The 25,551-nt window shown below is 40.0% G+C and overlaps 1 protein-coding gene across 4 annotated transcripts in view; it reads left to right on the plus strand.

Moving 5' to 3' along the window:
- Sytalpha (Synaptotagmin alpha) overlaps positions 1-25,551 on the plus strand; it is a 144,736-nt gene that overhangs the window by 81,377 nt on the left and 37,808 nt on the right. For all 4 annotated transcript variants that reach the window (XM_019058874.2, XM_072300327.1, XM_072300326.1 and 1 more), the window contains one exon: positions 1,288-1,389. In XM_019058874.2, the coding sequence (XP_018914419.2) occupies positions 1,288-1,389 (102 nt within the window). The remainder of the gene's footprint in view (positions 1-1,287; positions 1,390-25,551) is intronic.

Below are 25,551 nucleotides of genomic sequence, written 5' to 3' on the forward strand. Positions count from 1 at the left end.
AGTACGGTGTACTCTGAACGTAGCTGGCGATAGAGGTATGAACTTCGCCCGATACTTTGCTACAGAGGAGCCGGGTTGTGCATTCGTGCATGAGATAGATTTATAGGTGGTCATGTACGCACGAATAAATCGCCTTCAAACCGTCGATTATGTAATACGCACTCCTACGCGTTAAAATAGTTATCTCATAGCGCCGTGCACACTGACGCCTACAAACCTAAGGGAATACTTCAAGCATTGCGCAATGCGTGAGGTAGCCCTTTAGGTTTGTAGGCGTCAGTGCGCGTATTGCCGCCTACTGATTCATTGCGGAAAGGAACTTTCCAAAAAAATAAACATTTTATCGAAGGAAATTTGGCAACTCTCGAATGTTCATACGGCGTTCTTCCTTAGCACGGCAGTATGCAACCCGCACTCAAACATACAAATGTAAAAGAAAGTCACAACTTTTATATTTTGCGAAACGTGAAAAGGAACCAGTATTTTTTAACATATTTTATAAATTTCTGAAATGTCGTGAAATATTTCACGTGAAATTCCAAAATTTTACTTTTCATGAAATTTTGCAATCCTGGGGCTAGGCAAGTCTGGAAAAAGTACTGAGGAACATCGTTAGGGGGCTACAAAAGTTCTCAATGTTTAGAAAAAACAAAAGTTTTGATAAACACCTACTTGCTCACTTGCGTAATTATTTTTAAAAATGAGGGGACGCGTCTCGGGTCCTTAGATTCCTTATAGGTCGAGTCGCGGCTGAAGATGGAACCTAAAGACCCGAAAAACGTCCCTTCATTATTACAAATAGTTGAAAAACGCCCCTCCTACAACTGGGCTGAATTTAATTTTTAAGCCCATGTTCAAAGAACAAAAAATTCTTACTTTGACTTTTACCGAATTGCCCGTTACATTTTTTCACGTTAACCCCAGAACATCTTCGGTGTTGGCTTTCTAAACTAATATTTGTATGTTAACAAAAATTGTTAATTTCCAGGTGCAGAACGTAACTACATTCCAAGGTTGCGAAATCGCCTACATCAGTTCAGTTTGTTACAAGAACGTGATTGTGCAATTTCTGTTTTTTCCCCTAATTTTTTCCCAAATTTTCCTAGTTTCTGCGTACAAGCTAAAAGAAAAATCGCTGAATTTTTCTCTTAGAAATGCTCAACGGTTTCCTGGTAAAATTATCATTCGTGTAGGGAAGTTTGCAGCTTTGAAATGAAATTACGTTCTTCGGCACGGGAATCGACGAAGGATTCGCCATTTTACTAAAATATTTGTTTATTTTTCAAGCCTCAAAAGTCGTTGAGCGAACCGGAGGAGTATCGAGGATCGGTACATTTGACTATTTTCTACGACCCTACCTCAGGAAACCTCTCAGTCAGACTAATAGAGGTGAGTCCAGCTTTTTAATTGCCACTCTTTTTCTACAGACTTTGCGAAAATTAATTTTAAGTGTCAGGAAGTACAAATTTTCATGTACTTCATCTCGACTAGACGATGGGAAAAGTCAACTGTAGTACTTTGAATAAATGCTCGTGCTAACAGTGCTAACATATTTGAATTTCAGAAGATTTATCTGAAAATTTTGCAATTGATCATAAATTTCTCAAATAGTAAATCAAGATGCAGAGTGTGCCGCAATACGGTTTAATTATCAAAGATTAGAGTCAGCTCTTAATGAATTTACGCGGTGCATTCTCGCCTTTTAAAACAATGTTGCCATGTTATAAATTTATCGTACAATTTTGTAATTGAATGTAGACAAAAGAAGTTCGATAAGTTTTGAGATTTCCGTCACATTTGGCTCGGATCTCGGTTCATCCTACGCTTTAATTCGGCGAACATTTGCAAATCAAATGCAACCAATTATAGAGGATCTCGCAATGCATATTTATAGCGTTTCCAACTGACTACCTCAGGGGGGTGCCATGAGTTGCGGTTTTGTCGAAAAGAAAATGAAGGGGGAAATGCCGTACCCTTTTTTCCTTCTTTTATTTTTTTATTTTTTATTTATTTTTTTGTTATTAAAAAAAGGAGAATTTTGTCGAAGAGTTTCTGTTGAGAAAATCCGAGTTGTCTGTCACCATTCATCCTGATTAGATAGCATTTTGTCGCTTTGGTCGCGCAATGGCGTTCCTCACAAAGTGGCATGGTGAAGATTTCACATTCAAATTTATGTAAAACAATCGATATTCATCGATGTAAATTACTCCACCTAGAATCGATTATTTATAGTGGAATTAGATGGAGAAAATATTGTGGTACGAACTTGCGAGAATCGTCACATTGGGCTTGGGGTCGTCGAGCCGAGGCACTCGTCTCGAGGGGGGGGGGGGGGGCAGGAGAGGCAGAAAGGAATTTGGAACTTTCTTATTTCTTCAGATCATGTATCGAAAATTTCCCCAACCTATTTCTTTCTCAGCACTCAATTGCCTTTATTCCTATCTCTTCGATGCAACGTGAAATCCCTCGTAAAATTTTATAGTGAATCCGCACTTATAACAGTTACGCACGTTGCGGTGATTCAATTTATCTAGACGTCATACTTTTGCTAGTCTCTCCTGGTTTCTTCCTTGAGTTGCGTTTTCCGGTGGGTATGTTCATTTGGAGCCAGCCGAGTTTTACCCTCTTTTCAATTCTCACTAATCCTCTTAACATCTCAAAAGCTGGAAATGATGAACCAGCACAATGAAGATTCTTCGCAGAGTTACTTAATTAAGTTTCAACATGCTGATTATCAAACTTCACATTGGCATCCCACGCTTCGCATCCAACATTTAAGCTCAGTCATACAAAACTTTTTTAGGTAAACTTTTGATTATATTTTTTGATGTCAGTGTCGCCAGACGCTCGATGGGTAATTAGGGTAATGATCCTGAGGCTATGTATAGGATCACATAAAAAATACCCGTGCTTTAGAAGCTTTTACCTCATGTTTGTCAATGGCACTTGCAAATCGTGTGACGTCACACCAGATTCCACGCCAAATAAGTTTGCGCACTTCTAGACTGCAACAAAAGACCGGCTGACGTCTTTTTTACATGTAAATTAAATAATCGAATCCAGATGACAGTCTTAAACTGCGTAAACTTACACACCTAGGACTCTAAAATTGTTTAATATAATATTAAGTGCTTCTTTGGCATTATTTTTAGATCCAATTTTGTCAAAAGTGGAGTTGAAGTAGTGACTGACAGTAACGTAACTTTGTATCAACTATCCAGGGCACTATGGTCTGGGGGCGCCGAATTGTGGCCATAAATCAGGAAATGATCAGAATATCATGAAATTAGGTGTACTTATGTTTTTTGGGTCGCTGAATTCAAATTTGACCTTAGTTTTGCAAAATTCTTAAATCCAAGATGGCGGCAGGCCCTTGAAACCAAAAAATTAGAAGAAAAGCCAAAATATGATTAGAATACCAAATTGAATGTCAGTTTAATGTTTTGAAGGTTGTCTCACTATAATATGAAATCTATTTTTCAATGATCAAGAGGTTATCAGGGCAGAAGCCCCAAAAATACGTATTTAATCCGGAAAAATAAGAGGAGAAGAAATGATTGAAATTGAATCAAGTCAGTACTATGTTTTTCGGTCTATTGATCCTGACTGGAGCGTAAGTTAAAAAATTGCACATTCAATATGGTGATATTCGTGTTAGCAAGACATATGGCATTAGCCCTTTAGGGCGCCCCCTCCCCGAACCAAAAATTGTCCCTAAAAATTTTCATTTCTAGCGATTTTTTAAAAATAATTTACTCTTTGATCATCAAACTCTGCTAGCAAAGTTTTCTAGATATACTCAATACTACTTAGACCTAAATAGCTTTGACATTCTTATACTCATTGGAGGCTGTCAACCATTCTGCGCTGATTTTCATGGTTAGAATTATTATAAAGATTCTAGGCCTAATGAATCGTGGCCAAAAATCCGATTTTTGAAAGTACTAAAATCTGGCAATCGAGCATATAATCCTTATCTACATCCTTTAGTAGGTGTGAAATGACCTATCAAATCTTATGTAATTGTTTTTACGATCAGATACATGGTGGCGAACTTCACATCCTCCGAGGTAAGTAAACAAACGTGAGAATTTAAAGTGCACGTTATCGTGTATTGCCTTGTGTCGTTTTGTGATAAGTTGGCGTAAATCCCCGATCAAATATGGACAAGAAAGGTGAAAGTAAGTACTTTTTGATGGTTTAATCGTTTTTATTATTAAGATTAATTTTATGACCACCATGAGACTCCAAAGTTTTGTCCTAATTTAGGCAAAAAATTGCCTTCACCTTAAGTTTTAGTTATCACTAACACGAGCTAACACGTTCTTATCAGTGCAAGAATGTAGCTCATAATGTTCCTCTAACAGCATATCATAGGTTTTTTTGCATCTTTTTGCCTCTGGGGCCTTCAGACCCAGACCCAGATCAGACCCTAAAACCTTGCGGATTACCATTCTCGGGTTGCCTAGCCAGAAATTGAACTCGGAACCTGTTGATCTTAAAGCCAGCACTCCAACCACTACGCACCACAGCGGGCCGAGTTAATAAATTTGTATTATGTATACAGGCTAAAGAATAAAAAAAAAACCTAAGTTTTATCCACCATTCGTCGTTTTTCCGGAGAAAATATTATTTTGCTTAAAAATGAGGTTTTTTGCAAAAAAAATTTATTTTCCGGAAATCTGGCAAGTGCTGGAAAAAAACTGATATCATTTTCGGATTCAGCAGCCAAAAATACATATGAATCACCCTATATCAAACGTTGACCTTGTCTCATCTCTCTTATCTCCTTCTGCAATGAAATCAGATTGCGCAGAAAATCGTATAAGTCCTTCACTAAAATGACCAAAAAAGGCCCCAGACGCAAAAATACGCAAAAAAACCTGTGATATCCTGTTAGAGGAACATATGAGCAACATTTTTGCACAAATGAGAACGTGTTACCTCGTGTTACTGGTAACTAAAACTTAAGGTGAAGGCAATTTTTTGCCTAAATTAGGACAAAACTTTGGAGTCTCATGGTGATCATAAAATTAATCTTAATAATAAAAACGATTAAACCATCAAAAAGTACTTACTTTCACCTTTCTTTTCCATATTTGATCGGGGATTTACGCCAACTTATCACCAAACGACACAAGGCAAGACACGATAACGTGCACATTAAATTCTCACGTTTGTTTACTTACCTCGAGGATGTGAAGTTCGCCACCATGTATCTGATCGTAAAAACAATTACAGAAGGTTTGATGGGTCATTTCACACCTACTAAAGGATGTAGATAAGGATTATATGCTCGATTGCCAGATTTTCGTACTTTCAAAAATCGGATTTTTGGCCACAATTCGGCGCCCCCAGACCATAGTGGTCAATGAACTCAAAATTGGAGCAAAGCAACACATATTGCCATTAATTGCCGATGACGGTATGTTCAAACAGTAAAAGCTCAACACAGGTAGTGTGATGACGAGTAGGTATGCTACAAAACAAACCTAGGTTGAAACTCCCAAACCACGTGTTTCTTTGCGCACTTTGCGCACTCTCGGTCATACTTAGTTTTATAAAAGAAAAATTACTGAACGTTCATTATTTAAAATGTTCGTGATTTTTCTGCTGTGTGCGAAGAAAATCTGTGAAAACTTCAGAAAATGATAATGATTCGCTCTCAGAAGAATAAGAGGAATGGGAACGGAGATTTTTAAACACCGGAAACGATATCGTCGTTTTCCGCACGAGGAAACGAAACTTCATTTCAAGGTTGTGAAATTGACTTAAATGATTCAATTTTTTACGAGAATAAACCTGCATAATTTTCGTTGAAAATGTGTCTGATTTTTGCTTGGGATCAGAAGAAAAATCAGTGAACTTCTCAGTCAGAAATTCTCAAATTCTCCTTGTAAAAATGCAATTAGCGCGGAGAAATCTGGCAACAATGGAATGTAGTTCCGTTCTTTCGTGAGGGAGACGACGATGTGAGGTTTGTAAGTCGCACCGTCGAAGTATAAATTCTTTCGGGTTTAGGTTGAGCTTTGATCGTAAAGTTAGATCAAATGATGGTAGGTCGGGTTTTGTCAGGTAAGGGAAAGGGACACATGCAAAAAAAAAAAAAATACATCATAAGCTATCGTTAAAGAAATTTTGAAGATTTCTCAGAACTAAATCGGTAGGTCGCTGGATTCCCATAATATACAAATTCACCTCAAGCGCGGAGCAAACTTCTCGAGATGACGCGTTTGTAGAACAAAAGGTACTCAGAAATAACGTGGGTAGACAAACCACAAACGCAAAGAGGCCTCTTCGATTTAATTCCGTTCAATTTATCTCCGAACGGGCTCCTTGCGTCTGATTGAGGAAAACAGCACGGACGCGTTGCCCGCAAACAGAAACAGGTGAAACAAGAGCGAGCGTTCGAGGATGAGGCTTGGCACTGTGGAACCTGGAAATGGAACGAAAATGGGACGAACATTAAATATGATCCTTGAATAAATAATGCCACGCTTGAGCTCAAATGGGCGGAACGTATCTTTTAATAACATTACATCCTCGTAAAAACGCGTCACGGGATCATTTTCGATTCCCTTGTTTTCCCCCCGATGTTTGAGCAACGCTCAAAGCGGTCGGCCCGAGCGCCTAGGCCGCCTTGCTGGCCAAATTGGAAGCAGCAGGAGTCAATGTTTGCAAAGACACGCGCTAAACTCACCATGTCCAATGTTCGTTGAATTCTCTACAAGTCTGGGACACAAATGCTTAGCACAATTGTTCACGTTCCATTGCATTTACATCCTCTTTTGAGCTCTGCTCAATAAGTTCGTGCCACCCTTACTTCTTGCTCTCCTCCTACTCTCACTTCAACAGTGCGGTGATGCTAAGTGGACAAGAGGATCTCCAGCGCCTTCAATTTTTTATATGCAACACACACGTCATCCATAGAGCACGAATATACTTGCAACGCGGCTCTTTAACCGACGCGACGTTGACTGAGGGTTTTAAGTCTTAAGACTACTTGTCCTGCTTTTCTTTGCGCATGTGATTTAAATTTAGGTCCTTTCCTAAAATCTAACCTAAATTGGGCGTATTTATGCTAAATGGAACTATGTGGAAGTGGAAAGAGAGGGTGTGCTCGTTAGTGGTCGGGCCATAAGAATGAATGGGAAATATAAAGCGCCAGTGACGTCAGCGGCAACGACGATCAGGAAGGCGGTCTTTAACTCATGAGCCCTGTCCACAAGGCTCTTGTCACATGCCCACGGCTCACGAGTTAGCGCTCAGTTCCTTTTTATTGAATTGAAAATCCCACTTTTCCATTTTCTCAAAAGGAACTATATCCACTGGCCACATTGTTTCTTATCCAGCTTTCACGAGGGCCCCCCATCTTTCCACTCGCACATAGTTCCTTTTAGCATAAATACGTCTAATTTTGTAAAAGCATATTAGTGAAGTTATTATGATAATTTTGAAGTTTTAAAACAGTTCACTTAAACGTAGAACAAAATTATTTAGTTTAATATAAAACACTGTATTTTCATTGTAAAAATACAATTAAATGTAATAATTATTAAATGTAAAACTTTATAAAATATAGCTTCTAACTATATAAAAGGAACGAACATTTACTTGAGTTTCCGGACTGAATAAACCTGAATAGTCTGGTGAAAGCCGACTAAACGGAGTTTCCATGGAACCTAAGTTCTAAGCTTATCTCCACTCTGTCAATAAGAAACTTAAACCTCGATAATCTATAGTCTCACTAATATGGGGCTCAAAATAGTGAACTCTAGCCCGCGACTCATGGTGACTAAACGGACAATGAAAATCAAAGTGCCTTCAATATTTTTGTAGGCAACACGCATATCCATTGAGTACGAATAGTTGTATCAAGGCGCCTTAAACCGACGCGACGTCGACTGAAAGTATGAGTCATAGACTGCATGTTCCTTTTTTAAATCTAGTTTTTAGGCAAGGGTGAACGGAGTTTAAAAGAGACGTAAGCACTGAACTCAAGGTTACTCTGTCGAAACAATTAATAAATATGGTAATTGATTCAAAAATCAAGCTACAAGAAGTTTGAAGTATTACTTGTTTATTTTTTGGCTTGTAGCTTGATTTTTGAATCAATCACCATGATCTATACAGCGTAGTCAGCCTTTGGCAATAAAATGTATTAAGTATATCCTTCTCCTCCTGCTATCCTTCTACCTGCTTCTGTATATCCTTCTGCTTGGTATATTGAATCTCGATATAAAGACATCGGGCCTACATTTTATTTGTATATTCAGCCTCTTTTCATCCGTTTGTCTTGCGTGCCTCCATTCCCAAGTTTAACAATCTCTTATTACGTTAAGCGCGCCATGCATATGGCGTGAGAAAAATATTAATTTATCGATGACTTTTAAAAGTTTTCTTGGTTCAGATTTTTTTTTTTTTTTTTTTTTTTTTTTTTTTTTTTTTTTTTTTTTTAAACTCGTTTAACATAGCGTACTTTCAGAGAAATATATGCACATATTTCATGGAGCCCTAGCCTCAGGCTGGAGACCCAGTCAGAGACCATCCTATTTCAAAACGAAAAATTGATATATTATATAACTCTTTATACCGATGTATCTGCGACGAGTGAAAAGGATGGTCCGTGGAGACCAGTGGGTGTATTGTTGAATTGAATCGCTATTGAATGATCCTATCCGATGAATCCCTATCTTATACCAATGCTTTCTATCGATCAAGGTCATTCGATATCGGTTCGACAATCGACCCGTGGTAGTGTTGTAAACAAGGCAGGGAAGGAGAGGATCGAAGATAGGGCATCTGAGAGTTTGTGACCACTCCGTATAACCGCGGAAAACTGTACACCCTCCACCACTTTTCACTTTCCATTATCCGCCATCGATACTGATGTTGGGTTCTCGTCGAGGGAAATCTAAGAGAGTAATTGGATACTGCACTAGCCTCCCCGTTTTCGTGACAAGTTTATATTATACGTTATGGCGACTGTTATAGATTCCTTGCCTCTCACGTACCATATCCGTACCAATTCAACAGGAGATTCATGCGCCATTCGTGTGCCCCCCCCCCCCCCCCCCCCGCTCAAAGTTTTCAGTACCACGTGAATAAATTGCAGGTAATTAGTCAAATCAGGCATTTTATCAAATGCCTCGGCCTCTCAGTCAAATAATCTCGCTCAGATCGAGATTCTGATTTTTGGATAAAATAATTATGTTTTTTAATAGATAAGCATTATTTTTAAAAATTTGCATTATTCTATGGTCGTTTGGGACTTTCATCGTCGATTGGAACTATTGAATGACTTTTACAAGTCCGGGTCGGTGACTATTTTTAAGTGTACAAAACTGTTTTTTCCTTTTCAATCCATTACAAAAATTTATATAGGGTTAGGCAGCATCTTACAATATATTTTTATCGTTTTACATGCCTTTATCCAGGGTCGCCAACCTGCAAGAATCACCTCTGATCCGGATGCTACAAATAGTTTGGTTCACGGCTGTGATCGTAAGCGAGAGTGAAATAAGTTAATCATGGCGAAGCTTGGGGATCTTAAAATGGTGAGATTAAGTCGCTTTCATCTGTCAGCACGCTGCACGCTGACAGCCCCCTTCGCCTCCCGATTTCTTTCCCCCATAAAATGGAAGCAGCAATATGCGGCTGTAGAGCTTCCAATAAAATCGAGAAGTGGGTCAAAAGCGTATTTAACGATTTTTTTCTTCTTTTTTTCCGCGGCGAAGTCCGTCGGTTTTCGCCAAAATCTCCGAGCAATTTTCGACGTGTGAACGACCACCGACCCCAACACTATTCAGCTTCCTTCCTTGGGGAATAACCACTGAGTTTACGCTGAAACTGCTTTTTTTATTTGGTTATAAAAACAGGCATTTTCTCTCTCATCGATTCTCGGCAGCTCGCTGGTCCGGGATTAACGTGGGCAGAGGTAAAACGTTAGGTAATACTTACGAGATAAAGATGCATTTTATTGCATGGCTTGGACCAGAATGAGCTTAACTATATTCAACGATATCTAATTTTTTCTTGGGGTTTATTTTTTAACAGAGGTTGATACGGGGGGGGGGGAGTCAGGATGCAATTTTTTTTAAACTTTTTATAACTTCCTCTGACTTAATGAATAAATTAAAAAAAAAAAAAAAAAAACAAAGGACCGAGATCTATTCTGACATGCAGTTTCCCGAGTCATAGAATCCAGAAAAAATTTACAAAGAGCTTCAAGGCTGTATGTCGTTCATTATGCTATTGAGAAATAAAACACGAGAGAGAATTTTGAACAGCGGAGAATACAGCATGGCTGATTCTCGTTGAATCAGTCCATTGAGTCTGCTGCACACTAGAGATACGAGCAGGCGTACAGGCGTGAGCAACAATTTTTAAAGGGAAACGGCACAAAACCTACTATCTGAAAGGATGACAGCAGGGCGCCAACAAAGATATTCTAATATGTAAGTTGCCCTATAAGCTTTGAAAAGTCAGGCATGTGTGGCGTTTGGGTGTCAGAGCGCGTCAGAGTGTGTAGGAGCGACTTCTAAATATGCGGTGATGAATATGGAACTCAAAATATGTACTGTGGGAGTGAAAAATTAAAAATGAACTGCAGTACAAATTCTAAAACGGGCTGCGGGCTGATGGTTAAAATTGACAGACAAAGTGATAGACAAAGGAGATATAAGGAGAATGGAGCGATCTTATTGGTTAGAATAGGTGGTTCCATAGACAAAGGGGGAAAATTATGTACTAACTGTAAGGTCTCTCGTGGGCTGCTTTTAGCTAGTCTATTACCTTCTTCCTTTGTCCATGAGCGACCCGTTCGTTTGGAATACTCACTTCCACCAAAAGGCTCCCTCTACATACCGTGTGTCTTGTTTGTCCATAGCTTTGTCTACCAAGTTCAACAATCAGCCCGCTGTTATAGGAACGGCTTCAAATATTATACGTAGTGAAGGGAAAAGCAGGCCTCCAATGGAGGCCCTACAATCGAAATTGTCTGACGCGTGAGCTAAGAGCCGAGGAATGAAAAGGGGTGGCGTGGGAGGGGGTTGAATTACAGAGCCCCATGATGGGGTGGACGCAGGCAGGGCGGTGGCGGCGGAGATAGAGGTGCGGCGGACGCAGTGGTTGAAAGTGTCTCTTCGGGAGTCTTTTATCGAGGATCGAGAGAGCTGTCGTTAACCCAGTTAACTTTCCAGTTTTAATATTTTCCGAGCCAAGTTCATTCGCGACGCTCGCATTCCAGCAACCCCCTCCCCCCCCCCCCCCCCCCCCCCGCCACGGCACTTCCGACTCGGAGCTATCTGTTGCACGGCTACTCCGATTGATAGCCTCGTTGCCATTCCATCGAGTGGATGCACCCTAATGACGCGTTACCCAACAGGTGGATTTTTGCCATGATGCAGCATAGTGTTTTCGCATCATATTCCTATGGTTGACTACACGATAAATGAAAATGTTGCATAATGTGAGGAATTTGTGATTTGACTGGTGATTCTTGTGTAAAAGTTCGCGAGCAATACGATGGTGCCACTGGTTTTCTCTGAAATTAACTCCCAAGCTCAAAAAAAGCTCTCAAGTTGAGGCCAAAATGGAGGGGGTATCCCACCCTACCCTGAGAGTACACCTCTACATCAAGACAAACTCTTCATTCAAAGATAGGGAGCAAATACATTAACAGTGATGCCGTGTCTTCAGTTTTAGAGTCCCCAAATAAAGTGGCAGCCCTGTCAATGTATTTGCTCCCTATCTTTGCATGGAGAGTTTGTCTTGATGTAGACGTGGACTCTCATGATAGCGTGGGATATCCCCTCTATTTTGGCCTCAACTTGAGAGCTTTTTTGAGCTTGGGAGTTGATTTCAGAGAAAACCAGTAGCACCATCGTGTTTCTCGCGAACCTTTTACACAAGAATCAACGGTCAAATCGCAAATTCCTCACACATGCAACATCTCCATTAGCGGGTGCTGCGCCCTTTGACCGCCTCGTGGTCCGACTCTTCGAGGCGTTATGCGTTACCTGTTGCTCTTAAGATTTTATATAATAGAGTGACATTTGAACTGCGCTCAGCAGAAAGGAACCAAGCAACATCAACTATTGCAAATTAACTGGGCAGTTTAATTCCTCACAAGAGAACGTTTGTGCGAGTCCCTTTGAAAATGTTGATGGATTTGCCTCGCACTATGCAGAAAATTCGCACAACCGATTCCATGTAAAAGATTAAATTGTCCAATTAAGCTGAACGCGGTCCATTTCTTGTACAGGTATGTACAGATATTTATGGATATTGCGAATGAGATACGCGATTTTGGAGCAGAGTCATGGAATTCCTCATTCTAGCTCGGACGTATTTATGCGAAAAGGAGCTATGTTGCGCGAAAACCCTATGCGCAAAGCTCCTTTTGGCATGAATACGTCCAGTTGAATAAAATCTTCAATAAGTTTTGGGAGGTCGAGACTCTCGAAATGTTTTGAATTCGTACCGGTGGCGATTCTTGCAAGTTTACAACCCGGGTTTACTTCGATTTAAATAATCATTATGAATAGGGGTTAGAGGGCGTGGCGTGCTTTGCGATATTTCGATTGATCAGCCGTTTAAGCCTAAGGATAAGGATGGGTGAACAGGTTGTTCGCAACGAACACCCTAATAATCGATTCTTAATCATAGCTTCAAATGGGGACATATCGACGATCGATCATTCACGGCTCGCCACTGATAGCGATTTTAGGTTAGATAGCTCACCCAGAATCGAATTTTGCACATAATTGTTTTTTGGAACTCCGTAAATATGTTATTCGTGATGTGGTTAGCATGGCTGGTAGAGCTAGAAAAGAATGGGACAGGGGCGAAAAAAAGCGAAAAGGCCCTTTGAGAAAAGAGGCGGAAGAAACGAAGAGTCAGTCTTTCGAGAAAAAAAAGGCGAAAGAGACGGGAGGGTCGAAAAGTTTGGAAATTGTCACTCTCGGGGCAAAACCTGAGACCCCCCCCCCCCCCCCGAGATCAGATTGATGTGTCTGTGACCGCCTCTGGTCCGCATATCAGTAATCATGCCGTTCTTCACAGAGTAAAAGGTCAAAAATTTCGTCTTTTATGTCCAAACTCTGAGGTAGAAATCCTTTTGTGGCTTTACTCCGCTGCAAAAGAACATTTTTGGGTCTTCTCTTTGCCCCACTAAAACAATTTTCCTTCTGGCGGCTTTGTTTAAACTTACCGCATACACTTCACTGTGGCTGAAAATTAGTTAATTTAACTTCTGGGACGAACAAGAGTCGCTAATTGCGGCGTTTTCAGCTCGCGGCCGGCCTCAAGAACTCACGATTCGCACTGAAAAAAAAATCTCGGTGAAATTTCCTAAGAAAAGGGTAAAATTACCACGAATTCAGGGTTCTATTTGATTCCAGTTTTTTCTTGGTAATTTTACCATTTATGGAATTGGTAATTTCACCGAGAAATCTCGGTAAAATTATTGAACTTTCTCGGTAATTTTACTGGACCTTGGTAAAAACGCCAATATTTTTTACCGACTGTGGTAGAATTACCGAGATAAAATGGCAAAGGTACCAGGAATTGATTACTAATAAAAGTGGTATTCTTACCTGAAAAAAACAGTAAAAATACCGGTTTTTAGGTAAGCATACCAGTCTGTCTTGGTAAAAGTACCAATAATTGGTAAAAAAAGTGAGATGGTAAAGGTACCAACGGACCTTGGTAAAAACGCCGAGAATTTTTTTTCAGTGAAGAACTCACGATTCGTCGATTCGACAACGCGGAGAACCGTTCATTTCCCGAATGAAACACTCGTACCTGTTTCGAATCGTTGATGAAGAGTGGGAGTAAGTAATGACGTAAGCACGAATACCTCGAGTGCCGAGGGGCTCCAGGCTCATGAAGAATCTATGGCGCATGAAAATCGGGACCTTGCGTTGTTATTCATTTCCACCCTTCCGATTGCTTCAGCGCTGACGCCATCGTGTCGGAGGTTAAAAGTTCACGCCTTGACAGGGATGAGAGGGTCAACCACGTTCATCCTCTTTTAAAGTTAGAAAAAAGTTAGAGGTGCAACTGTCGATCAACATCCGTGAAAGTTTCTCGATGTACGAGTAGTTTAATAACGGGGTTCCAGTGCATAATGGTGTGTGGAAGTTCCAGTTGACAAGTGGAGAATTTCAACCGCCAAGTTTGTCATGTGTTGTTGACATGAGGGTAACCACGTCTGCGCTTATGATTAACTTTGATGAAAACAATTAGAAAGATACGCTCGTTGATTCTGCAGCGTTGCAAATTTCATCGTTGTCGTGTAGTTGTTATTTTGGTAAAAAAAAGTAATCCTTGTTATTTCCCGGAGTTTGCTCTAGAACTTCCTTTGTCGTAGTGTACTAGTTCTCTAAGAAATTGGAAACGATTCCTATTTTTTTTAAATATGATTTTATTAAACACTCAAACCTCCCGCCCTTTCCTCGTGCAACGACGACGCACACTGTGGTATTGGACCTGAAAAGCTGGCCAAAACTATTTATCACCAGATATCGACGAGTTTTAAAAATATTTTACAATCAGTACTTCTTCTTAATTCATAATATGCACAATTTAACCACCTAACACATCATATGACAATTTGCGGAGAGTTTATAAAGAGGGTGCAAGAAGCCCTCCAAAAAGCCTTTAAAAGGACGCAAAGTATCTGACTAAAGCGGTGTATTTAGACGAGTTTCTCCTTCACCTATGGTCTACTTTTTGAAATAGGGACTTTCTAATACCTCATTTATGGTTTTTTTTAAAAACAGCATAAGTCACTTCAAAATTTTTGACGAAACAGCCGATCTCTCACATTGAGGAGTAATTGTACATTTCTCAAAAAAATTAATATGAATCATTCTAGATATTAGATTTTTGATAGTTTTGAATCAAAATTAGTGCTAGTATGAAAGTGCCGGGACCTCCATATGATGATTTGAGGTTAAATTATAAGATGAAAATGAGTTTTATCATAATAAGAACGATTGTAAGGGCAGAAAGCACCTGTGAAAATGATTCATTTTGATGGGTTCCTTCCTAACCCATGGTCCACATCTCAAAGTGAGGGCACTTCACTGCGAAATTCGTAACAAAACCACATATCTCACTTTTACGAGGCTTCAAATGTGCCTCTCAGCGTAATTTCATGGTGCCAGAGGGCCACTTTTAAAGCCCCACCCCGCGGCCGCATGGACTCAAATTTGTCTGTAAAAGTAAAACATGGCATAAATATGTCTATACTCAAGGATAATGCACGAAGAGATTGTTAGATAACGGATTAAACACTTTTGCAAGACTTTAAAGTGACCCTCCCATCCGCTTTCAAATTATTTTTTTTTATCCCTCTTTCGAGGGCGTAGGGGCCAGAGAAACAGGTTGCGTGACCAAATATCACCCAATTTGGTACTAAATGGGTCAGAGCTGTTGGAAAAATACAATTTTAGTCGTTAGTATCGACATAATTTTTCCCATTCATGTTTGTGAAAATCGCTCAAAAGTCCATCTTTAAGGTCAAAAATTTCAATTTCCTCAGTTTTCCTCAGTCTGTCACCCCTGAATCCTGAAAATACCCACTTTGGACTATAACATTCCGCCTTAAACCGCTTGAGCGCAGTTGAGCGCAAAAAGAAATCGGACTCTGAATTTCGAAAAAAACGTTTACTTTTACCTCACTTTTCAACCTCCTGTGAAAATCACTAAAAAAGGAAATTTCGAAAATACTGTGGCTAGTTGTGTAGAATATACCCCTAAGAATGTGTTGCACATCCCCGAAGTTCCCTTTTATGGCCGCACAGTTGAAGTAAACTGATCGACAAGTAGCGCGCCAAAACATATCAAAATAATCGCTGAGAATTAGGTAACTTCGTGGTCTCTTCGCGGGAAATTGAGCCACTCGAAAAATGGTATATACATGTCTACCAGGGTAAAAAACAGTGTAGATTTCGAATATCACATTGGTTTTCCAATAAAAAAAAATTTAAAATTGAGGTTTTGGCCAGGTTTTTCGGTCAAATACCACAGTGTGCGACGTATGAACGGAACTAGTGACACATTTCGTCATCACAAACGGAAAAAATTGAAGGCGCTCCGGCTTTTTAAATGGTTAGGTTTGGATGCAACTATTCGTGTTCTCGGGACGTCCGTGTTGCATACACAAACAATTGCAGGCGCTCTAGCTTTATTAAGCCAGACGATGACTGCGGTTATTAGTTCTTAAGAGTTTTCTCCTTTATACACTCGTGTTTACGATACAATCCTTGGAGTTTGGGTGAGCCGTGTGGCGTGTCGCATGACCGCATTATCCAAAGGTGTAAATTTTCCACCAATAAAATTTCTAAAAAAATATTGTGGATGTCAATCCCGCATATTACTACCGATGAAATCACCGCAATTTGCACCATTTTACAACGCTGCTATGATGCTACACGAATGAATCCGTATTTCGAGGATTTCATGGTGAACACGATTGTAAATGCATCGTATAGAAAACCCTTGAGAATTACTAACAACCGCAGTCGCGGTCAATCGCGGCTGAAGATGACATCTAAAATGTCGAAACGCGTTCCAGTGGTAAAATTCCAGTGCAATTGAGCACGGTCTGGTCCCATTTTTTTCTTGTTTTTTATTTTTTCTTTTTGTCTCTTTTTTCTCCTTTTTTCTATATTTTCTTTTTTTTCTCTTTTTTTTCTATTTTTTCTTTTTTTTCTCTTTTTTCTATTTTTTCTATTTTTTCTCTTTTTTCTCTTTTTTCTCTTTTTTCTCTTTTTTCTATTTTTTCTATTTTTTCTATTTTTTCTTTTTTTTTCACTTTCTTCTATTTTTTCTATGATTAGGTGAATCTGAACTTTGACTTTCGCAAGTGATTTTGACATCACGAGGTAGGTAACAGCGCGGAGTCTCTCAAAAATATTGCCTCTGGCCACACCGGTGGAATATTTTGAATCAGTTCGGCCATAAGGCGTGCCCGTTTCAAAAAGTTTCTGTGATCAACTCCAACGCTCGTTTTGATTTGATTGAAAAACGATGCGGTATGATACGTATGCATATTTTTGAAGATTATTCAATTGACTCGGAATAAAAGACCTTAACTGACTCGGGTATGCTCTAGGGAAAAAGTATTCGCTCCCCTTTTCAAAGTGAAGTGCACCTACACCTGAAGGCATTGTGAGGTAGCTGGGAAATAGGCATAATGCCGCACCAGGGGATCTCGTGCCTCCAAGCCATTGAAACAGATCGAACCGAGTGATTGAGGCAGGAAAAATGAAAACAGAGTTTCGTTCAGCGGAGCAGAAAACGGAAAATTTCAGCCCAGTAGACCCCTTTCTCCTGTCTATTTATTGTACGGTTCTTCTGTGACATCCGGAGCTTTGATCCTTATGACGTACTTGAGAACTAAATTTGTAATGTTCGATGGAGAAACTTCAGTTTAACAGACAGGAACCATTTTTTTTTGGGGGGGGGGGGCAAGCAGTGTGCTTGTATGATTTCCAAAATATTATAAAATTTTGTGCTTGACAGTATAAATCTTGATGTTAACTGCAGGGGCTTTGTTTGTCATCATCTGACCAACGAAATAAAATTTTCAAGAATAACCATGACTTTTTTTGAATTTTTAATAACTTGGACTCCTTCCTCTGAATGTAAAAAAAAAAAAAAAAAAAAAATGAAATTTTGTGTTCGAAAGTATAAACTTTAATATTAACTGTAGGAGCTTTGTTTGTCATTATCTGACCAATGAAGTAAAATTTTCAATAATGTTAAAAGCACCTTTAAATAAACGTATCTATCAAGCAACCATAACTTTTTTTTTATAACTTGGTCTCTCTCGTCCGAATGCATGAAAAGTGAAACATATTCAGAATAAAAAGGGACGTGGGACGCCTCCCTCTCAGATTCTCCATTGATGAAATGATGACGTGAATGGAGAAAGGAGCTAACTGCTTAGTGTCGACCATGCAGAATTCCTCCATGCAGTTAAAAGCTGACCCCTTTGATTCCAATAAATGGCTCCTTTCAGTTAAACTCGATCTTACACCATTTAAAGATAAGGTAAAGTTTACCTCACAAAGTTTCAATTGCGGTATAAATTTCAAGCTGCAAAGCTGGCATGTCTCTCTTCGACAAAATAATACAGGAGCAGAAATTTTGGATTACTGCGTTGGAGGTACGTGATTTTTAATTTTGGCCATAGATATATTTCAAGTTACGGCATGGCCTCCTTTACGTTTTAAATCCAACGGAGCATCGTGCAACGAGGTGGGTGGAGGGTCACTACACTTCTACCTCCCAAAGATCCCGGCGCGCAAGGTTGTCAGGCTGTGTAATTACATGATGATTTTTTACGCTGAAGTAAGCGGGGAAAAGTGCTAAATTTTCAGCACAATCTAGTCCCAATGCCGGCGCGGCGCGGCGCGGCGTTGAGGGAGCAAATTTAAATTCAGGGCAGTGTGGCGCCTTGGCGCAGGTAGGGCGAAACAAATTGACGCATTAAGGCGTTGCGTGGGATCTGGGCGCGCTATACGCTGCGCTGGAGCTCCGTATATTTTCTCACCCTGCCATGCTAAGGAAAACACCGTATGAGCATTTGGGCGTTGCCAAATTTCCCCTAGAAAATCACTAATTTTCAGGAAAATTTTTGAATCTTTGTCAACCAATTTCGCAGATAATTATGTTTATAATTTGATCTAAAACGTTTGAAAATTTCAAGGAAAAATATTCATAATTTTCCTAAAAAATGAACATTTTATCGAGGGAAATTTGGCAACTCTCGAATGTACATACGGCGTTCTTCCTTAGCGCGGCAGCCCTGGTGTGTATGCGGGAGCGGAGTGGCCAAATCCCCTCGTAAATGCTAATTCGAATGAGATTTCTTCAGTTGTTGAATTTAAACGAGGGGTCAAAAGGAGATTTGTAGAAGGAATCCTAGTCTCTCGGTTTCGTTGCCCGAGCCGAGAGCTGTCAGCACGGGGTGAAAATGAGATGTTTAAAGTGGGAAAACTGACCGGCATTCAACAATCCGAAAGTTAGTTTTCTTGACTCTAAGAATCATCACTGTGGGTCCATTGTTGAATCCATATCTTGGTGATGCTACATCGATGACCAAAGTGCAAAACTACACATTTCTATTGCAGTGTTTCAAAATTTCTGGCGCTAATTTAATTTTTTAAAGACAATACAAGCCAAGTGTTTAGGTTGAATTCACACAAAATATTCTGCAAAGCAAGGAGAAAAATGATGGAAATTATCAATTAATGATGCTGAATAGTTTTCCAAAGAGAATATAAAGACTGACATCAATTCTACAACGTCACAAACGGAGCTACGTGGTCTCGTACTTCGGTCATCGATATATCGATCGAGGTCATTCGATATCAATTCGTCGCTCCTCCGAGGGCGTATCTCTATTTTCACATGAGCCTTAGAAAGCTTAGAGTTATACGGAGCACAGGGGTCACGTGCAAATCGAGATATACGAGGGGCGTTCAATAAGTAAGTATCCCCCCCCCCTCTAAAATCCATAAAAATGGACCAATTTTAAAAAACTTGGGCTCAAAATCTTCCTTAGGATATTTTGAGTTCAACAAAACAAACCGCAACAAAATCGGACTATGTGCGGCCGAACGCGAGCCGTTTGAACGCGCCGAGGTGCTCGACGCTCCCGCCGAATCTGCGAGGATTTGAAGTCCGCTACGGGAGAAGAGCTTCTCTGCCAAAGCCTCAGTCGTTCATCACTGACGAAAAATCAAAGAAATTTTTGTAGAATAAGGGGCTTACCTCACTTCTCCACATAACCAGCTCGATCCAAGCAAGTCTGATACTGAGACTAAGACTAAGAGAACAGCTTTTGGATGCCTCGTGCGTGGAAGTCTTTCAGCTGACCGCGGATGAAAGAGTGGACGGCTTGTTTGACCTCTTCCACTGATTCAAAATTAACTCCTCCAAATTCAGATTTCAGGAACGGGAATAAATGGTGGTGTTTGCCATTTATTATCGTATCTGAAATCTGAATTTGGAGGAGTTAATTTTGAATCAGTGGAAGAGGTCAAACAAGCCGTCCACTCTTTCATCCGCGGTCAGCTGAAAGACTTCCACGCACGAGGCATCCAAAAGCTGTTCTCTTAGTCTTAGTCTCAGTATCAGACTTGCTTGGATCGAGCTGGTTATGTGGAGAAGTGAGGTAAGCCCCTTATTCTACAAAAATTTCTTTGATTTTTCGTCAGTGATGAACGACTGAGGCTTTGGCAGAGAAGCTCTTCTCCCGTAGCGGACTTCAAATCCTCGCAGATTCGGCGGGAGCGTCGAGCACCTCGGCGCGTTCAAACGGCTCGCGTTCGGCCGCACATAGTCCGATTTTGTTGCGGTTTGTTTTGTTGAACTCAAAATATCCTAAGGAAGATTTTGAGCCCAAGTTTTTTAAAATTGGTCCATTTTTATGGATTTTAGAGGGGGGGGGGATACTTACTTATTGAACGCCCCTCGTACGCCCTTACGTCGGAAGGAGCGACGAATTCAATTAAGAATCGACCTGTTGCTGTTGGTATGTACTTTCTTAAGGGTCGGGATGATTGTCATTGCCACCGTGCCAAGTGAATGAGCACTCAAATAATGCCAAATTTCCTAGAATGTAACATTCAATTTGGAGGAATAACGACATAAGACACATAGAAAGGACTGATGGGGGACTACAGGTGCCAAACATGCCAAAAATAGGAATTATTTCCATCCTCTAGGTGCGAGTATGTGCGGTGAGGAATAAGACATAGGAATAATGCCAGTCGTCATTTATGGACGGCTTCAAAATGATGAGTACTTTTCCTCGAAATTTGCTGATTTATTATCAAAATCACGCATCAATCCTGTGGGAAATTTAAGCAGAGCAATACAAAACATTTTCAGGCAATTTGCATTTCATTAAGAAAACTTGGCAACGTTAGAACTTTCTTACACCTCTCCTCTGTAGCACAACTTACTGAGCCGTGAGTCCATCGATGATCTTTAAAAAACTTTAGACTGAATTATTTGGTTAACAAATTCACATCAACCATCCACTCACTTTTGAAATATCACGTTGTTTCGTAAGAACATCCTGTAATAAGATAGAAATTGGCACATCAATAATTTTTGCCGCATGAAAAAGTATTATGTAAAGTAGTTTTAACCGACTCATTTCTCACAGATAACGTATAGAAAGTGACAAAATATTTCAGAGGTCCCGCTTTGGTCTCTTGCTGCGAAAAAGTTACATTGGTTAGCACAATTTCCACCCGATGATTTTTAGTGACGTGTTTAGCAATGCATTCAATAAATAAGACTTAGTACGGTGAACTTACTCTGAGCGTAGCTGGCGATAGTGGGGTGAATTTCGCCCGATACTTACAAGGGGAGCTTCCCAAGTGTAACCGGAATTTCGAGTTGAAATTTCGCATGAAGATACTAGAGATGATTTTAGGGATGCCGTATTTTTTCGTTTTTTCGAATGGGGTCGGGAAAGCCCTCAAAAAAAGGGCTAAAGATGCGGAAAAAACGCGTGCGCTAGCGGCACAAGGTAAACGTAGGTGATAGAGGCACTGCATCCTTATCAGTACCGCATGGCCAAACGGTAGCGCGCTCGCCTCGCAGGCGGGAGGTCCTAGGATCGAATCCTGAATGCAGCTCGTAATTTTATTTTACTTTATGCTTGTTTATTTTTCACTTACTTTATTTTGCACCATTCGCTCCGCAAACCGACTTACGAGGTAGAACACGTAGTGACTGAAGATTTTTTACATATGCTGATAAAAACTCGAAGTTTCTCTTGGATATAATTGAATAAACAAAACACTCTAAAACTCACCAAATTTCGTTGCCAAGCTGAATTTCCGGAGTATCAGTCAGATACGGATACAGATTCGACTGATACTCCGGAAATTCAGCTTGGCAACGAAATTTGGTGAGTTTTAGAGTGTTTTGTTTATTCAATTATATCCAAGAGAAACTTCGAGTTTTTATCAGCATATGTAAAAAATCTTCAGTCACTACGTGTTCTACCTCGTAAGTCGGTTTGCGGAGCGAATGGTGCAAAATAAAGTAAGTGAAAAATAAACAAGCATAAAGTAAAATAAAATTACGAGCTGTGTTCAGGATTCGATCCTAGGACCTCCCGCCTGCGAGGCGAGCGCGCTACCGTTTGGCCATGCGGTACTGATAAGGATGCATTGCCTCTATCACCTACGTTTACCTTGTGCCGCTAGCGCACGCGTTTTTTCCGCATCTTTAGCCCTTTTTTTGAGGGCTTTCCCGACCCCATTCGAAAAAACGAAAAAATACGGCATCCCTAAAATCATCTCTAGTATCTTCATGCGAAATTTCAACTCGAAATTCCGGTTACACTTGGGAAGCTCCCCTTGTTAGCTACAGAGGAGCCGGGTTGTGCATTCGTGCATAAGATAGATTGATAGGTGGCCATGTACGCACGGATAAATCGCCTTCAAACCGTCGATTATGTAATACGCACTCCTACGCGTTAAAATAGTTATCTCATAGCGCCGTGCACACTGACGCCTACAAACCTAAGGGGATACTTCAAGCATTGCGCAATGCGTGAGGTAGCCCGTTAGGTTTGTAGGCGTCCGTGCGCGTATTGCCGCCTGCTGATTCATTGCGCGCGGAAAGATACCTTCCAACCTGATTTTCTGTTTTCTTGTGTTTAATATAGACAGCGCCTTGCGGAAGGAAACCATTTGAAGGGATCAGAGCCGGAGCAGCTTCATTTGCATCCCGACGTTGCAAAGTGTAGTTCAATAATCATTGAATTACGAAATACGATTGCTTTTCATATGAGATTCTTGTAAATCCTCTCCGTGATTTCACAAAAATTCCTAAAATTCTCGGTGTAAAACATACACCCTTGATGTTTTAAAAAAGAAAGAAAAGAAAATTAAAATATTCGTTGGAAATTTGAATTCTTGCAACTCGATTCAGTCTCTAGGGCTCTCAATCCCTCATATGGTATTCGAAAAACACTGTTTGCAAATGGTTTTGAGCTTCTCATAAATTATATTTTCCCTTACAAAAACGTAGAGTCCGCAAAACATTTAGTGGGCACATTGTAGGCAGAGATGCGTCCTTTCAATTGAGCTTAATGAGGAATTAAACGTCTCAACCAATTTTCTTTCCTCTAATTCCAGTTACGTGGTTACTTACCACTGAAAGTTGTCATTGATCATGACATCTATGCCATTTCAGTCGTGTATTGAATTGCTTACTTTACTACCCTGATAAGAAAGGGAAAAGAGCGGACTACCCGATTTTTTCCATTGTCACAATAATTTGCGTCTAAAAATTTTAGTTTTAACGAAAATTAGCGTACAGATTTCGTCGATCATCCAACGTAGGAGCGTATTTCTATTTGCATGAGGCTCAAAAGTCATTTGACAACCATTTCAACACAGAAAGCTATAATTTTTATCACTTTTCTCAGCAAAAAGATTTACTGCCGAGTAATGATCAAACTTTGTTTTCAACTGGTCCACGCGGGAAGGTGACGTCAGAGTTTAAACCTCGGGAAATGTTCTAACTATTTTTAATGTTTGACCTACGGCTTATCCCTCCGTTTGCTACTCATTTGATAAGTCTCGTAACAATATTCTTTCCATAAATAACTGTTATTTTTTCTTTAAAAAAAAAGAAAAAATTCTAGGTTGAAAATTCCCACCAATTTTGATTAGAAAAAGAAATAACAAACGGAAGAAATAAAAATTAAAATCCTATCCTCCAGATTATGCTCTCTGAAAGCACCTGAAGAAGCATGAAACACTGGGAGGGGAGCCTATAATATTTTTCGGCTCAGTTTCTGTCGCCAAAAAAAAAACCCCTGAGGAATTGACCTAAAATTTAAATGGTAAAACTTTAATGAAAAGTAAAATGAATTGACCGCGGGGGCTAATTCTAGAACTAGGAACTTCATGATAATCCAAGTAATCTCTCTTGAATACTCAGATTCAAATGAGGGATTCAACGAAAAAGGAAAAGAGAGAAAGGGGAAGAAGAGAGAAAGAATAGGGATGCTGGAGAATAGGCCGTGATGGCTACTCCGACATAAATGACCCCCGCACCTCCTCTTTCCGTCGGTTTTGCGTTTTACAGCACTTCCCTCCTTACTCTCCCTTGAAAAATGGCGTATTTTGCTCGCTCTTTCGTTATTTTTGATAAGATCTTGTCAATTTATTCCGTTGAAATAATTCCAGTAGAAAATCGCCTTCATCAAAATTGACGGATATCCAGATTTTTCATGCTTTTCAGCTTGTTTCCGGGACATTTTCGAACGTATGCCCAATTTTTTGCACATCATTCGTCGTTCTACATTTTGCCATTCCCCATATTTTCGTCCTTCAAATATTTTTCCAAGCGAGTTACTATTTTGTTGTCTTTCCCATGTTCTGGCGGATTCTGATATTTTTATTTGACTTGTGTATGCGCTTTTACCTAAGAAAAAAAGCATCATATTCGGTGGTTGCAATAAAAAACTGAACTAAGAAAAACAAGTTAGGTGAAAGAGGGCAAAATACTCAATTCACCACAACAAAAGTAGGATTCGGCCGACCGTCAACCACAAGAACTCATCAGAATAATTGTTATAATTAATCGAGAACAAAGTTCATGAGCGCAACCACGCAACACACCCTGTAAACAAGGTGGGAGAGACCCTCCTCTTGACTCTACGCGTATAATTATCCGGGAAACCCTGACCGTCAAACTTTGCAAATAAATCGAATTATTTCAGTAGGCGACCACGAGAGACTATTCAGGCCCTCGCGCTAAAATTGGTAGCTATGCGTGGCATTCATTAGCCCGCCTTGAGGGCCAGCAGGGACCAGGCTGAATAATTTGACCTTTGTTCCTCGCGGCGCGACAAAATTTTGGAATGCTGAATGAAACCAAACTCAGAGGTAGCTCAAATCGTTCAATAATTGTTCCCGGAAGTTTTAGCTCCACACATATTGATTTGGCTACCAATAATAAACATATCGAGGGTAACACTATCAGACCACGCATCTCGTTTGCGGTGTTTAAAAATCTCCGTTCCCATTTCATTGACTTGATGGAGAACAAATCAACATCATTTCTTGAAATTTTTACAGAGGGTTGTTCGCATAAAAAGGAAAAAACACGTAAGTTTTCAAGAATTGGCGTTGAGTAGTTTCCCATCTAGAAAATAAAGTATGACAGGGAGTCTGCGACGCGACGTCACGAACCGTGATAAGTGGTTCACTATAGTTTCATTGCGATGTGCTTATTTGAATTAAAATGTACTCGGCTCTATTTTAGCACTGGTTGCTTCACTCCTTTCAATAAAGGATAGTAATCGTTCACATACAGCTATTCTTTCCTCCCAAAAATGTGCTAAAACAGAACCAACATTGACGAATTATTTGGTCGTGAGACTTACTGGGGGTAATGTTCTAGCTGCGATGAGGGATACAATTTAAAAGAGAAAATTAATTTAATAATAATGCGTTCTCCGGAAACATACACCAATAAATCTCTGATCAAGAC

Source organism: Bemisia tabaci, chromosome 5 (genome assembly GCF_918797505.1).
Source record: "Bemisia tabaci chromosome 5, PGI_BMITA_v3".
Taxonomy (NCBI): domain Eukaryota; kingdom Metazoa; phylum Arthropoda; class Insecta; order Hemiptera; family Aleyrodidae; genus Bemisia; species Bemisia tabaci.